A 16,737-nucleotide genomic window follows, 5' to 3' on the forward strand; every position below is an offset into this window, starting at 1 on the left:
TCTCTCATGAAACTGAAAATATTTTTGAGTTATAGTGCCATTTTTTTCCTAATGCTTTGAACACCCATGCTACTCAGTTATGTTAGAAAACAACAAAAGCTTGGGCCTTGCTAGTCAGTTTCTTCTTTGGCCTTATGCTGCATTTCGGGGACTAGAGTATTACAGACTGCAGGCTTGAGATCTGTTTCTTAGTCCATAGATAATTTGAAATAGGCTTTAATGATGCTCTCCTCTGCCTGACAGAGAAATGTCCCCGCTGCTCCTGTCCTTGCAGGAGGCGTTCCTGTCACTGGGCGCCTGCATACACTGGGCTCCGGTGTCCGGCAGGCCTGATGTACCACGTCTACGCTGTCTTCTGTCTTAATTCTCACAGGACAGGATGCGGGAAGCAAAGTGATGCCAGCGTCCTTGGGAACAGCACAGCCACAGCTGGAGAAGGCAGCGGGGTCGTCTCCTGGGCAGCCAGCCCTGCAGGTGGGAACCGTCTGCTCGTGTCTACATGGCTGGACGGAGGTGTGCTTGAGGCACACGATTCTAGAAGGAAGGTGTCTAGGCCATTTCTGAAATGTTACATTTTTCATGAATCTGTTCTTCCATTCTGATTTCGTAATGGACCAGCAGGGGCTGAAGCGTGGCTCAGTGATAGAGCTCTTACCTAGCAAATCCCCAGCACTGAATGAATGAATGCACTCATGCATGAGGAAATTAAATATCAGCATCTGGAGCATACGTACTAGACACTCAAGAAATCCACCAGCTGGGCGTGGTGGCGCACGCCCGTAATCCCAGCGCTCGGGAGGCTGAGGCAGGAGGATCGCTGTGAGTTGAAACCAGCCTGGGCTGCATAGTGAGTTCCAGGTCAGTCTCAACTACGTAGTGAGACCCTGTTTCAACCCGCCCCCCAAAAAACAAATGCACCAGCTGGTGAGGTGCACACACTTGTAATCCCAGCACTCTGGGAGACAGAGGCAGGAGAGTCGCAAGTTCAATTCCCACTACTGCCAAAAAATTACCAGTTAAGAGTTTAATGAAACTTGCCACAGTCTGGGCCAGCCCCACGATACCAGAGAAGGATCTATTTGGTTCTCTCCAGGTCTGATATACAGAGAGCTTGTTTCCTTAATGAGACATAAGAAATTCTGTTAGACCACACAGCTGGGCTGTGTGATAGGGCTGAAAGTGCTGCTTCCTTACTCACTGTGACCAGATGATTAAGTAGCATCTGCTGATTTCCAGATGTGTGTGGAGTTGGTACCCACACACATTGCTTCACAAATGTAACAGTAGAGAGCTAAGGGTTTAGGCTTAAAGTACAGCTGAGCTGGGCACAGTAGTGCCCATCTGTCTTCCCAGCCAGCTTCACAGATGCTGGGGCACAAGGCTTGCTTGAGCCAAGAGTTCAGAGCTGGGTGATACTTTGTCTCAAAAACAAGAAAAATCCTAAAAAAAAAAAAAAAAATCCTAGAAACTTGAGTCCTCAGTTTTTTGGTTTTTTTTTTTTTTTTTTTGGTTTTTTTTTTTTTTTTTTTGGTTTTTTTTTTTTTTTTTTTGGTTTTTTTTTTTTTTTTTTTGGTTTTTTTTTTTTTTTTTTTGGTTTTTTTTTTTTTTTTTTTGGTTTTTTTTTTTTTTTTTTTTTTGGTACTGGGGATCAAACTCGGGGCCTTGCACTTGCGAGGCAAGCAGTGGAACCACTGAGCTAAATCCCCAGTCCTTGAGTCCTTCTTCGACGCTAACAGCATAGCTCTCTGTAACCTGAACTCAGCACCGCTTTGCTGCCTAGAGTCTGTGGGTTTGTTGGGTTTTTATCAGGGTGCGTCCTGGAGCCCTAGAAGATGCTCTCAGTAGGTCATTGAAAATGTTTTGAACATAGTGACTTTTCTGTGTAACTGCATGCTGCTGCTTTTTCTAGAAAGGGGACTAATGAGAGGTGTCTTGCCCTCAGATGGACAGTCACTCGGGAGGACAGAAGAGGCCAGCCACAAAACAGCTCACGAAAGGCGCTTTGTGAGTACCTCTGGAAATGACATTAACTTTCAGCATTTCTCAGGATCCCTAACCTATATTAAATAAACTCCAGAAACAAGGCTACAATAAGGAACTTAGGAGCCTTTTGAAAAATCTTTGCTTTTTTGCATGATGGTGCACACCTTAATCCATCACTCTGGGAGGCTGAGGCAAGAGGATTTCGAATTTGAGCCTAGCCTGGAGAAATTGGTGATTTAGCAAGACCCTGTCTCAGAAAAGAGTCAGGGATGTAGCACAGTGCAGAGGCCCTGTGTTCATTTCCCACTACTGAAAGAAAAAGTCTTGAAATCTTTTCCTGCAGTTTAATTTCAGTGGGGCCAACGAATATATCAGCCATAGCTTGAGCTTACCATTGCTCACTTATTCTGAAGTAGAGCAGTTCTTCATCTCTTCGAGACTCTGAGGAGAGGCCTGGCCTGATGAACTCCACGTTGGAGGCAGTCGCGTCAGCAGCACATGCTCGCAGTCCACTGGTAGCAATACTGTGCCTCTGCTCTACAAAGTGCAAACCAGGGGGGAAACCCCGGTGCTCTGTGAAAGCAGCACTCCTGCTGCCCGTTTGCTTCGCACACACACACGTGTCATGGCCACACTCGCTCCCTCCCTCACTGCACTGACCTCGCCACTTCCCTCTGCAGAATCCTCGAGCAGTTACAGAGGGACCAAGCCCATGCCGTGACCCCCGACAAGAGCCAGTTCCGCTCACGCAGTGATGCGGTGCAGAGGCTGCTCGCCTACCACGTGTGCCAGGGCTCCATGCCCACCGAGGAGGACTTGAGGAAAGGTGAGCACCCAGCGCCAGGTGCTGTGCTGCCCTGGGGAGTGGGCACCGCTTATCCAGCCGGGGGGTGGGGTACAGTTTTCATTACAGACTTGCATTGCTCCCCTGTTCCTGTTTCCGGGGCCACGGGTGGGGTGTGGCTTATTCTTCATGTCCTGGAACGGGGACCTCCTCATGCCGCGGTGTCTGATTGACGCACAGTGGGGCAGGGAATGACGCAGATGGGACAGGTGTGCACTTGCTGCCCCGCACGGTGCTTGAGCTTAGGGGTTTCACCAGTTGTTCCCCAGGTAGTTCTGTGAGCCTCGAAGGCATTTCCTCAGGTCTCAGGTTAGGCTGGAGCAGTGGCTGAGCTTAATGTGTCTTAGTCATTTTCCTGTTGCTGAGACACAGTACTTGACACCCACGACTTAGAGCAGGAAAGTTTAGTTTGGCTCGGTTTCCATCCAAGGTCAGCTGGCTGCAAGGCAGAAGCAGCACGGCACAGGGGCCTGGACAGGAAAAAGCTGCTCACATCATGGTGGCCAGGAAGCAGAGAGGGCAGTGAGCTGAAGAGGGAGATGCCCCCTTCTAAGCCACGCCCTGGCGACCAAGGCCCAACCTCCCAACAGCATGTCAGCTGTAAGCCTTCCTGCAAGCATGTGAGGCTCTTGGGGGACATCTAGATATAACCATAATGTCAAGAAACTGGCAGGAAGATGAGGGACCGGGGCCCCTGCTCCAACCTAGAGCTCAGCCCATTTGGCTGCCTGGCCCAGCCGCCAGCTCTGACTCCATCAGTGCCTTCCATACTCCAGTCCTTCCGGAGGGGCTGCCATGAGTCTGGCTGCTCCTGGTGGCATCTCTGATTTCAGAGGACAGTGGAGTCTGTCAGTCACTGTGAGCCTCCCACGAGGCTGTAAAGACAGAGAAGATGAGTAAGTTAGCGAACATGAAGTCTTTGGAGACTGAAAGACAAACGACAGAGCTGCACACCGTGATCCGCATGGCATCAGGGCCGCGTTCATGCCTCTGCATTGAGCCGGCTGCCCAGCTGCACCATTGGTGGTCGTTGTATCCGCACGGTGTGGAGGGACATAGGGGCTTAGCTCGTGAGACCAGCGGAGCTCTGCCTGCTCACTGAGGTCTGGTGACTATCCGAGTGGGGCCACTCAGTGGCATCAGGGTTTTGGTTCCTACTGAACGTCCACATAGCCGTGCACAGCGAGAGACAACAGCACAAGACGCCGTGCTTAACGGAGGGAGAGCGCAGGAGCAGCATTCCAGTCCTCAAGAGACGAAGGCCTGGCAGGTGATCCACACTCGCCTACTCTCTTCTCTCTTTTACAGTGGACAGTGAGTTCGAAACAGTTGCCACTCAGCTCCTAAAAAGGACGCAAGCTATGCTTAACAAATACAGATGCCTGCTCCTAGAAGACGCCATGGTACGTACATTGTACTCCCAGGTACACTCGTTTCTGGCTCCCCAGCCCCAGCGGCAAAATTGGGGAGGAAGAGGTGAAGGAGCTGTGCTTGCAGAACATGGTTTAAGAAGCTCAGATATTTCAGGTTCAGGAAAACTGACGCTTAGCCGCTACAAGTGACAGCAGCTGACACGGGCTGTGGCTCCTTGTGTGGATCATGAATAGTGGTACCTTCTTCTCATTTAACAAATAAGGAGTTGTGAAGTTACACAAAATGAGGCCGGCCCAGAGAGACAAGCATCTTGCTGTGGGCTCCCTCCAATCTAAAGTAGTGGATCCTCATGGTAGTTAGAGTAGAGTGGTGGTTCCGGGAGGCTGGGGAGGAGCGGGAGGGAGAGAAGGGGAGAGATGGATCAAGGAATACCGAGCTGCACTTAGACAGGAATGAGAGTTCTAGTGCCCCTGGGAATGGTGCCGTATGCCTGGGATCCCAGCTACCCAGGAGGTTAAGCCAGGAGGATTACATGTTCAAGCCCAGCCTGGGCAAGTTAGCAATACCCTGATTCCAAAAAAAAAAATTTTTTTTTTTTTTTTAGGAAGGGCTAAGGAAGCTGGGTGTGGTGGTGCACAATTGTAATCCCAGCACTTGGATAGCTGAGGCAAGAGGAGCGCTTCGAGTTCGAGGCCAGCCTGGGCTACGTAGTGCATTCAAGGCCAGCCTGAACTGTATAGCCAGACCCTGTCTCACAAAAATAAATAAATAAAAGAAAAAAAATGAATACAATTTAATATTTGATTCTATACTGCAAAAGCCTTTAAAAAATTCAGAACCTAAAGTAAAACGTCCCAATGAAAAGATGTGTAAAATACATTAGTAAGTAGACAGGAAGAAGAGAAAGGTACAGAACCCCACTGCTCTCATTTATGTGCAGACATAAAGAGAGAAACGTTTGGCTGCTGTGTCTGCCTAAAATATCTCTGCAGCTGCTGTGCAGATGGGTGACTCCAGTGAGAGACACCTGCTGGCTGCAGGTGTACAAGGGATCCAAGAGGGCAAGCTCCTCTTCACTTGCTCTTACGGTAGAACCTTCAGAATTCTGCACCAGTGTGTAAATTACTTTTTAGAAATGCATCCTGTGCAGCTAGGCTAAAGTAACCAGAAGAACTTATTTCTGATGACTTCATTATTCAGAGACGCAGCCACTTGTCTGCTTTAATAAAAGGTGCCAGGAACAACTGTCTTCTCTCTTTCACAGCGGGTCAATCCCTCTGCAGAGATGGTGATGATCGACCGAATGTTCAACCAGGAGGAGAGAGCGTCCCTGTCCCGAGATAAGCGCCTGGCGCTTGTAGACCCGGGTAAGACCCCAGCGGCCCCTGCTGTGGCTTGGAGACGGAGGGAACATCGGGGAGGTTGTGAACTGATCCATGGGCAGGTCCAGAAAGTAGAGCGTGAATTCCGGGGAGAAAAGTCCCGGAGTTGAGAGTAGTATATGAAGATGCTGAGAATGTCTCTATTCTGTAAAATCCAAACTGGAATTTTCCATTTGGTTAAGTGATTCTTCTTCCCCTTGTAAAATGAAAATTCTCAATCTTTCTCTGTATTTTGGTTTTGTTTTTTGTTTTTTGTGGTACTGGGGATCAAACCCAGGACATTGTGCTTGCCAGGCAGGTGTGGCGCCTGTCAGAGGGCTTCTCAGAAGCAATTAAATCTAGGTATATTATTATTTTTACTTTGGGTACCAGGGATCAAACTCAGGACCTTGCGCTTGCAAAGCAGGTGGTGGAACCACTGAGCTAAATCCCTGGCCCTAAGTATATTATTGAAGCTGCTTGCTATTTATAAGTCACACTCAGGAGGGAAAGATCGTAAAAGTCCCTGAACACAGCCAGAGCATTGTAACACTCTGTTGAAGTATTTTTCTCTCATCGTGTTTGTTTCCTGCCAATTTCACATATTTTAGGTTTGTCCCATATTCTGTCATTTAAAAATGAGTTTTGGTGCTAGGGTTGTAGCTCAGTGTGCAAGGCCCTGGATTCAGTCCACAGCTACAAAAATAATGAATTCTCTGCTTTTTCCTAGCCTCTAAAATATTGTTTTGTTTTTGAGGAGGGGGTCTCAAAAACAGTCTGGTCTTGAACTCATGTGCTAAAGTGATCTTCCCACCTCATCTAAAATGTTTTAAATCGGGACGGGCGTGGTGGCGCACGCCTGTAATCCCAGCACTCAGGAGGCTGAGGCAGGAGGATCACTGTGAGTTCGAGACCAGCCTGGGCTACATAGTGAGTTCCAGGTCAGTCTCAACTATATAGTGAGACCGTCTAAAAAAAAGGGCTGGGGATTTAGCTCAGCGGTTCAGTGGCCTGCCTTGCAAGTGCAAGGACCCGAGTTCAATCCCTGATACCAAAAAATAAAAAATAAATAAATAAAATAAAATGTTTTAAATCAAATAACACTATAATAATTCACAGAATATAAATCTTATCTATGTTTGCACCATTTATAAAAGAAATGTTTTTATTTTTCCGAATTTCTTCCAGTTGTGGTTCACATCGCATGCGTCATATGTACAGTTAGACTCGTAGATCATGTGCTAGATATGACTTTGAAATCTAATATTCTTTCATTTAACACATCATGACAGGGCCAGGGATTCAGCTCAGCAGTTCCGCCTCCTGCCTTGCAAGCGCAAGGACCTGAGTTCGATCCCCGGTACCTCCCCCACCCAAAAAAAAAAACACATCATGAGTTTTTAAATCATGTTGCTGTAGTCTTCAAAATAATATTTAATGCATTTTAATATTATCAGCTTGATAATTTAGCTAATTCCTCACCCTGTGTCTTACTTTTCTCGTTGCTGAAACAAAATACTCTACACCCAAAGTTAAAAGGGAAAGGTCTATTTAACTCACAGTTTGTAGAGTTCATAATCAGCTGGCTCCAAGGCAGGGTGGCCCACAGCGGTCATGGCAGCAGAAGACAGCCAAACCAAGCAAACAAGGGAATTTAACAGCGTCTTTCTGCCCTTTTTTATCTTATCCAAACTACTCAGGGCGGGTAGCACTCACATCCTTAATCCTAGTACCCTTGAATCTAGCATTGCACCATGACTTACACCCTCTAAATTCTGCCTCCTCTGAAAAAGCCCCACCTATAACTGCATGAAGCTTTGGGGGAGAGATCTAGATACAAGCCATAACACCCTGCTACTGGACTGTCATTTTCCTGTGGCTTTAGTCTCTTTAATGTCTCTTCTGAGACCTGAATTTTACGGTTCTGCCTTGTTTTTGATATGGCTTGAGAAGACTACAGATAGAATACATGACCTTCGCACTCTATCTAGTGGAAAAGAACTCTGTGTGCCTCACAAGAGCCTCAAGCCTTACTAAAAAAAGGAAGAGGGCGGTGTAGGATATATTCCTATCCTTTTCTTAGAACCTGAAATCTCTCGTTGCCTCTTGATGAACTGGCTGTGTCCTGTCCTAGCCCCAGTCCCGGGCACCATGTGGTAAGGACGCTTCCCTAGGTGTGGCGTTTACACACCCGGATTCGAGCTGTATTCTCTGCCTAGGCCTCTCATTTGGGGATTTGATAAACAGTTCATTTTTGCTCTGTGTATACTTTTGTGGCTTTGTGGATGTCCAGAACCCTACTTTGTTTTCTTGCTGCCTGACAACAGTCTGCCTGCCCCCAGCCAGCCCCCGACACCCTAAATCCTCACACACACGTCTTTGCCACCCGCCGGCTCCCTGTGCCCAGACAGCCCAGTGCTCACGTGGACAGCGTCTCTGACCCACTGATCTCCTTAGCAGATACTGTCTTGCTGTGCTTGGCCATTCACCTTGGAGTCTTGGCAAAGTGACAGAGTCTGGAGGGGCTGAATCTCATCCTCAAAGACAAGTCGCTGTCTCCCTCCCCCTTCCCTGCACACACACACTGCCGAGAAGCAGCCAGGCTGGTACCAGTGCCGACTTCTGTTTTCAGACTGTGTCTTTTTTGGGGGTATGAGGAATTGAATTTATCCTTGCCATGTAGACACTGTACCACTGAGTTACATTTCTGTCCCTTTAGACTATGTCAAAGCAGTCATTCACAAGACACTCATAGAAAATAACAGTGTGAGGTGCCAGAGTGCAGCTCAGAGAGAGAACACATGCTAAGCATGTGCATGGCCAGCATGGCGGTGATAATCACACTCAGAGTCCAGAGCTAAGTGGAGCCTTCTGTCTGTTGCATTTTCCCACGGGACATAAAGCAGCTACCTTTTCAAAGAGGTTCAGCTTCCTGCTGGAAGGTAGGGCTCCAGAGCCTTGATTACATTCGTGGGATTCTCTCCCTGTTTTTCCCCCAGTACTGGGGGGAGTTGAACCCAAGATCACAGGGTCTTGTTAAGCCACTGAGTTGCCCAAACTGGGCCTCTTGATTCTCCGGCGTGAGCCTCACAGAGTGCTGGATTTCAGGCGTGCCACATGCCGACGGGGTGCCCTCTCCACGGTGCTCCCGCATGCCGCAGACCGGGTCTCACCTGCGTGCTGAGGCCTGCTGAGTCGCCCCTGCCCTCTCTCACGCTCACTAACGTTCTTTCTACTCCGGTTTCCAGAGGGCTTTCAGGCCGACTTCTGTTGCTCCTTCCTACTTGATAAAGCTGCTCATGAGACACAGTTTGGCAGGGGTGACCAGCAAAGCGGAAAAGCAGCCTGCTCGCTCCACCTGGCAGCCAAGGCCCAAAGCAGGGACCGAGCCAAGCTGAGCCTGACAGAACCAACGAATCATGACCAGTTTCATCCAGTGCCTAATCACATCGTGGTCTCCCCTGAGGGAAACATCTTGAAAAAGTCGGAATGTCTCGGCCACACCTTGAAGTTCGACAAAGCAGGCTTGGCGCAGTACTGGAGCGTGTGTGACGACAAGGGCAGCCGTAGAGACCCTGGGAAGTGCTCCCACAGGCCCGAGGGCCACCTCAGAACCTTGTCCCGCCCAGACCACGGTGCCGAGAGCAAACTGTCCAGCATCCTCGCAGATTCGCACTTGGAGATGACGTGTAACAACTCCTTCCAGCACAAAGCACTGAGGAACTCCCCAAAGAATGAAGTCCTGCACACAGACATCATGAAGGGGTCCGGGGAGCCACAGGCAGACCTGCAGCTCACCAAGAGTTTAGAAACAACATTTAAGAACATCTTGGAACTCAAAAAGGCTGGGCGGCAGCCCCAGAGTGACCTGGCAGGGAGCGGCTCTGTGGAGCTCGATTTCCCCAACTTCTCTCCAATGGCTTCACAGGAAAACTGCCTGGAAAAGTTCATCCCGGACCACAGCGAAGGTGTTGTAGAGACGGACTCGATTTTGGAAGCAGCTGTAAATAGTATCTTAGAGTGTTAATAGCAGCAGCGCACCCTCCCTCCCAGTCCAGACAAGTTAGCTGCTCCCTGGCAGAAGTGAATGGAAGCGGCCTCCTGTCTCCGCCTGCTTTCATCTCTCATCACAGGTTTCCTTTCTATCTCAGCCCCATCCTTTGTTTCAGAGCAATACTCGTTGCGGTTACAGGGAGATCCTTGAGGAAAACCAGCCCTTGGTAGAGAGCAGTCTGAAAGGCCCCACACATTCAAGTGTTCTGAAAGTGCTACAGTCCTTCCTGTCTGTCTGTTGGTTTGTTTGTTTTGTGTGTGTGTGTGTGTGTGTGTGTGTGTGTGTGTGTGTGTGTGTTTTAAACACTGTCACTCAATGAGACCACAGTACACTTGGCCCTGGGTAAAATTCTGACAATCATAAGTCATTTGAGAAGAACAGACTTATTAAAGAAAATCAAACAGGACTGATAGAAGCTACTTTTAAACCATATCCAACTGCAGCTCCTAATTGCTGTTTTTTTGTCTTGTTTCTGTTTTGAGGATTTTAGGTGGGGAAGACCACAGAGTTGCTCCCTGCTCCGCCCTCACTGAGCCCCAAGCCAGGAGCGCAGAGCGGAGTACTGCTCGTTCGGTGCTTTTCAGGGCTCCCGGAGCAGAGCCACGTACTTAGGCACCGTGCTGAGCCCATCCAGGGAGCGCTCTGTTCACAGCTGCAACAGCATGGCCCGAAGTAATGCACCGGGCTCATAAAGGAGGATGGAGCTGGGTGAAGTGGCACAGTGTAAGGGGAGGCCGAACAGAGCCGTGAGGATGATAATATGTATATATGTAAAAGCATATACATGTTGACTATTGAAAACAAACCACAAGTTTTGCATTTTATAATTGGGTAGAGTCAACACACAATGTTTTTGTCCATTGCTGGGTTGTGTTTCCTGACCCTCTGTACCCGCTCCCACAGCAAATAGCCAAACATCAGAAGCACTTTCGTTAGAAAACTATGTTGTAATTTTTCAGTTTAAACTTGAAGGGGACTTTGGCCTTGTTGATGCTCCTTGTCGTCTGAGAACAGCAGTCACCCTGGCAGCAATCATTACCAAAACACAGACAAACCAAAGGAAACCAGCCAGCCCATCACTGCGCAGAGAGCCGGAGGACACGCCCTGTCAGCCTCTGTGTTTGGCCGCGTTCGTGTCTGTAACATGACTTCCTGCTTTATTTATTTATACTTCTTTTCAGGGAATGTTCCCTACTTTCCTCTCTCATACACCTGTCCCAGGTCACCCCATTCCTGTTGCTTTGGTTCTCAGTGTCATCAGCCCCATCTCTGGAAGCAACACAATGGCCACCCTTGTCCCATGGGTGCAGAGGTCTGAGCTGTTGGCTCACAGAATGCACCCCAACTTGCTTACTCTGCTGTCTCCCTGCCTGAGGAGCACCCACTGATCTCCACTCTGACATGTCCCAAACCAGGACGTCCCAGGGCTGGGGACTTAGCTCAGTGGTGCTGCGCCTGCCTCGCAAGCACAAGGTCCTGAGTTTGATCCTGAGTTCGGTACCAAAAAAAAACAAAACAAAACAAAAAACCAAATGGGGACACCCCATAACGTCACTGTGTTGGACCTGCAGTGGAAAGGAAGGTTTCTGATTATCCAGAAGCACAGCAACAGCAGACCCTGCCCTGTGCCCCTCCGTCCTGCCGCACAGAGAAACCTGAGACAGCCAGGCTGCATGAGGGCAGCTTAGCACACCTTCTCCCAGCCCCTCTGAAGAAGGGAAATCTAGGCCCTCCGAAGTCTCCAGTTTTTCCCTACTTGTGCCAATGTCCAAGTTGCAGGTCCCCTCTCCTGTATTATAACTTGTTAGATAAGTTGGTATTGCCAGTTGCCCCCTCCTGTTTGGGCAGCCCTGGGTTAACAGGAACCCCATGATTTTATAAATTCTTCTTTTAATTCAAAATGTTCCCTCCTGCTAAATTTTTCTCACTGTGGAACTTTATACCCACAAGCCTTCACGCAGGCTGTTAATGAATTGCATTAATGACTGCAAATCAATGGAATTACTTTCTTTTTTTCAGTATTGGGGATCAAACCCAGAGGCACTCTACCACTGAGCTCCATCCCCCGGCCCTTTTTAATTTTTAATAAAACAGGGTCTCATTAAACTGCCCAGCTGAGACACAAACTTGATCCTCCCACCTCAGCCTTCCAAAGTGCTGGGATCACAGGCGTGTCCTCCTGAGCTCAGCTTGGTTTTTGTTTTGTTTTGCTTTCTTGAGATGGGGTCTAAGTTGCCCAGGCTGCCCTCGAACTTGCACTCCGCCCTAGCTCAGTGTCCCTAGAAGCCACTGGGCTTACAGGTGTGCACCACCACGCCTGGCTCCGTGGAATTCTTAAGGGACAAGATAAGCCTCGTGTGCATTTGTCGCCTCTCTGTCCCTCTCCTGCCCTGGTTCTCCAGTCCCAGCTTTTTTCTCTATGCCATCTGAAAGCATTTTTAAGCCCTCCCACTTGCCCAGCAAACAGAGAGCCTCATTTACCAAAATGAGATGTGTAAATTTCTGTGTCCTTGTATGTAAGTTTACTTTCTGTGGAGGGAAGAGTCTAGATAATGACAAATGAAGATTACAAACGTATTTCACCCGTCATTAGGTTGCGCCTGGGGTCCCCATGTGGTGTGGTGCCCCGTCTGACAAGGGCAGGAGAGCGCAGCCTCTGAGGGCCAAGATTCAGTTGTCCGGGTTCATTAGGCAAAGTTCCCTTTCAGAACTACTTGTGCTCAGTAACAAAAATAATTTTTTTTTCTTTTTCCGTTTGTTGTTGTGGAAATGTGTGAATGTGTTATTACGCATTTGGTTTTCTCTGTCCTTAAGTACTGCCTGAGGATGAGGCAAATTTTAAACTGGCAATTACGAAAAAAATATTTTCGTTGGGACGAATTCAGTAGACTCTGTTAGATTAGGGAGGCCTTACAGACTGACTAGATTTCAAGAGGATGCGTCACTCACTGTCAGTGTGGTGTGGGCTTTATTTGCTTAAATACCTTCATTTGTATAGTATGTCTCACTTGAAATTGCTTTGTATACATTTTGTAAAAATATTTATAAAATGTTTTGTAAAAAAAAGTATAACAAATTGCAGTTTATTTTGTTATGTTGGATAAATACTGTTAAAAAGAAACCAGTCAGTAACTATATTGTTAATCCATGGTTAGGAAATGTTTAGTTGGAGATTACAAAATGAAACAACCATTGCAATACAGCCAAAGATTTGGGAAAATGTGCAACTGTGATTGTCTTGATTTTGCAAACAGGAATAGCTACTTTCCCCAGGAACAAGGGGGAGGTTAAATGTTCAGTGAGAGTTCTGGTTAAATGTGTTTACCAAAAAGTAACCTACCCAGTGAAGGGACAGGATTTTAACTGGTTGGTCTTTCTAAATAGTGATCAATTAAATGAAATTGGCCAGTGAGGAAGTTTGGTCCTGGCTGACCTCCTTACTCCTATCACTCGATCCTTGGCTAAGGAAGGAGAAATGAGGATCACTGGAAAAGATCATTTATTTTGTTTCTGTAGGGACAAGGATAAAACTAAAGGATAAACTTTTAAAAACTCACATTAAGGCTTATTTCAGATATAATATGCTTCTCTTGGGATTCACATATTTGATGCAACTGAATGGGGAAAACATTCTGCCACCATTTCTGTAGAATCAGCCTCTTTCTATTTTCTTCCATCATTACCGTGTTCAAGTTTCAAAATCCCAGCCAGGTGTGGTAGCACACACCTCTAATCCCAGCACTCCAGAGGAGGCTGAGGCAGGAGGATTGCCCCATATTGTAGGCCAGCCTGGGCTACCCATTGAGATCAAGGCCAATCCGAACTACATAGCACAAACTTGTCTTAAAAGAAAAACAAGTTCAAAATCTCAAAGAAGGGGCTCAGTGGTTCCACTGCCTGCCTCGCAAGTGCAAGGACCCAACTTTGATCCCAGATACAAAAAAAAAAAAAGTCTCATGTTCTCTCCCACTGGGAGGTGAAAAGTGTTGAAAAGACCTTACAGACCCCTGATGCTTAAATCCTGGGCTTAGTGCAATGGCAAACACCTGTAATCCCAGCACTCTGAAGTCTGAGGAGGACTGCAAAAAAAAAAATCTCATGTTCTCTCCCACTGGGAGGTGAAAAGTGTTGAAAAGACCTTACAGACCCCTGATGCTTAAATCCTGGGCTTAGTGCAATGGCAAACACCTGTAATCCCAGCACTCTGAAGTCTGAGGAGGACTGCAAATTCCAGGCCATTTTGGGCAAGACCTTATCTCAAAATAAAATTTAAAGAAAAAAGGTCATGTGTGTAACTCAATGGTAGAGTGCTTCCCTAGCATACATAAGGCCTTGGGTTCAATCTCCAGCACTGTGCTCACACGCGCGCATACCACGTTAAGTTTTGAGAGGGCAAGCATTTGGAATCGATGTTCCACCTCCAAAGTTGTACACAAGAGGGAAAGACCAATCCCCAAGAGAGATGGGTTACTGTCAGGAAATGGAAGTGATGGTTGGCCAGCCCTAAAAAGGAAGGCTGTCCGTCCATGAGGTTTCAGGACTTCAAGCCCTGTGTCTCTGCACACAACTGCATGGTCATCCATGAGGTATCCAACCATCCCCTAAAGCTGGACATGGCCAGGAGGAGAACTGAAAGCCAGGTGTGGTGGCGCACGCCTGTATTCCCCAGCACTTGGGAGGCTGAGGCGGGAGGATCACTTGTGAGTTTGAGGCCAGCCTGGGCTACATAGACCCTGTCTCAGAAAACAACAACAACAAAAAGAACAGCCTACGAGGACAGACTTTAAAAAGATAAATTTAAGGTTCTAGACAGCCATTGCCACATTCTCATTCAGTAACCTCATTTAGGGGGAAAACCTACATGTCATGTGGTCAGTGTTCAGTAAAAACATCCAGTGAGTGCACAAGTTCTTGGTTGCAAAGAACTCTATCCCGGTCCGCGCCCCCATCAGCCTGGTGCAGCGCCAGCTTTGTGCGGAGAATCAGCGCTCGCCTAGCACCATCTGCTGGCTGAGAAAACCATTTCCTGTATCTTCTCCCAAGTCCCCTTCCACTGGGAATGTGGTTAACAGCCCTGAAATTCCTCCTCCCTGAATAGGACAGGAGGGCAGAATCTACCTTTTATTCCCAGGCAGGGAAAGATACAAAATACTGATTTACTTTTGTCGCTTGTTTGCTCTTGAATGGCTCTTGCATTTTGGGAACCCTCTCTTTGGCCTCCAAAGTAAGGTGTATGGTGTGGTGTGTGGAAAGAGAATGAGCCTCAGGTCACTGGCTAAGACTCTACACATTTTTCCTCTTCACCTTTATCTGAGCATAAGCAGCCCAGTCCATCCCCCGCCTTTCTACTTTCTTCCATCCTTACCTTGCTCAAGTTTCAAAATCACACAGTGATGCCGTGTCACCAGATCAACTCTTGGATATTTAACAAACCCCACGGGCCCTCCCTGTAAGAGGTGTTGCAGAAGATACAGAGGGAGTATAAGTCCCCTGTCCTCAAAGAGCACACAACATGGGGCATGGTGGCACACACCTATAATCTCCACACTCGGGAGGCTGAGGCAGGAGATGGCTGTGAGTTTAGGGCCAGCCTGCGCTACAGAGTGAGTTGAAGTCCAGCCTGAACTACATAACGAGACCTTATCTAAAAAAGGGGGCAGGGATTTATCTCAGTGGTACCACTGCCTGCCTTACAAGCACTAGGTCCTGAGTTCGATCCCTGGTACAAAAAAAAAAAGTCAAAGAGCACTCATCCTGGGTAGAGAAACAGCAAGCCCAAGGCATGGGACAAAGTGCAAGAGTGACTTTAGGTGCTGTCAAAAAATGGCATTGCCTGGGACCTTTAGGATAAGCAAATACACTGTACTAGACAGCAATGATAGAGGAATCTGTGATAATCTCAGCAGGAGAAGAGGTGTTACTGCCATCTAAGAAGTGATAACCCAGGGGTGCTACTAAAGAGCCTACAATGCCCACGACACCTCCCCCCTATGAATAAAGGATTGTTTGGATCCAAATGTCAATAGTGCCAACATTGAGAAACTGGAAGGAAACTCAGGATGAGTGAAGAGCAAGGTATAACCAAAAAACAAGAACGTACTCAAAAAAGTCTCCCGTCCCCTCTTCTTCTCTCTGTTTCTTTTTTGGCTGGGGTTGAGCTGAACACAGGCCTTGCACAAGGGATCTGTCACCGAACCACACCCCAGCCCAATTCTTTTTGTTATTTTTTTTTCTTTGAGACTCAGTTTCTATGTTGCCCAGGATGGTCTGAACCCCCTGGCTCAAGCATTCCTCCTACACCAGCCTCCTCAGCAGCTGGGACTAAGGCAGCGCACCAAGCACCTGCCCAGTAGCTCTTGCTTACACCCTAAGAGAAGCATTCAGAGAAAGGAAAGACGCTGCTCACGACCCTTGCTATTCAAAGTGTGGTCCACGTGGGCGTGGTGGTGCACACCTGCAATCCCAGCACTGAGGAGGCTGAGGCCAGAGGGTCACTGCAAGTTTGAGGCCAGCTTGGGCTACACAAGTTCAAGGCCAGTATAGCAAGAGCCTGTCTCAAAAAACAAAACAAAGCCAGGGATTTAGCTCAGTAGTTCCACCGCCTGCCTCACAAGTGAAAGGACCCAAGTTTGATACCTGGTACAAAAAAAAAAAGTGTGGTCAACAGACTAGCAGCACTGATCTGTGAAGCTTGTTAAAAATGCTGAATGGCCAGGCATGGTGGAGCACACCTGTAATCTCAGCACTTGGGAGGCTGAGGCAGGAGGATCACTGTGAGTTCGAGACCAGCCTGGGCTACCTAGTGAGTTCCAGATCAGTCTCAACTACATAGTGAGACCCTGTCTCAAAAAACCAAAAAAAAAAAAAAAAAAAAGCAGAATAAGGGGCCAGGGATTTAGCTCAGAGGTTCCACCCCTGCCTTGCTAGCGCAAGGTCCCGAGTTCCATCCCTGGCACTGAAAAAAAAAAAAAATGCAGAATATAACCTGTGGTGGCACACAGGTAGTCCCAGCTACTTTAGAGCCAGAGGCAGGAGCATCTCAAATTCTAGGCCAGTTTGGGCAATTTAACAAGATGCTGTCTCAAAAATTTTTAATATTGTTTAATTGGTTGATTGGTGAT

At 47.7% G+C, this 16,737-nt stretch overlaps 1 protein-coding gene across 2 annotated transcripts in view; it reads left to right on the plus strand.

The window, feature by feature from the left end:
- Positions 1-11,811, plus strand: part of Bicral (BRD4 interacting chromatin remodeling complex associated protein like) — a 39,344-nt gene extending 27,533 nt beyond the window's left edge. For both annotated transcript variants that reach the window (XM_010617632.3, XM_010617631.3), the window contains 6 exons: positions 374-474; positions 1,943-2,004; positions 2,664-2,809; positions 4,136-4,230; positions 5,466-5,568; positions 8,811-11,811. In XM_010617632.3, the coding sequence (XP_010615934.1) occupies positions 374-474; positions 1,943-2,004; positions 2,664-2,809; positions 4,136-4,230; positions 5,466-5,568; positions 8,811-9,589 (1,286 nt within the window). In that variant the 3' untranslated portion in view covers positions 9,590-11,811. The remainder of the gene's footprint in view (positions 1-373; positions 475-1,942; positions 2,005-2,663; positions 2,810-4,135; positions 4,231-5,465; positions 5,569-8,810) is intronic.
- Positions 11,812-16,737: the final 4,926 nt, after the last annotated feature.

The sequence above is a fragment of the Fukomys damarensis genome, unplaced genomic scaffold (assembly GCF_012274545.1).
Source record: "Fukomys damarensis isolate Sample0158 unplaced genomic scaffold, DMR_v1.0_HiC HiC_scaffold_20, whole genome shotgun sequence".
NCBI lineage: Eukaryota > Metazoa > Chordata > Mammalia > Rodentia > Bathyergidae > Fukomys > Fukomys damarensis.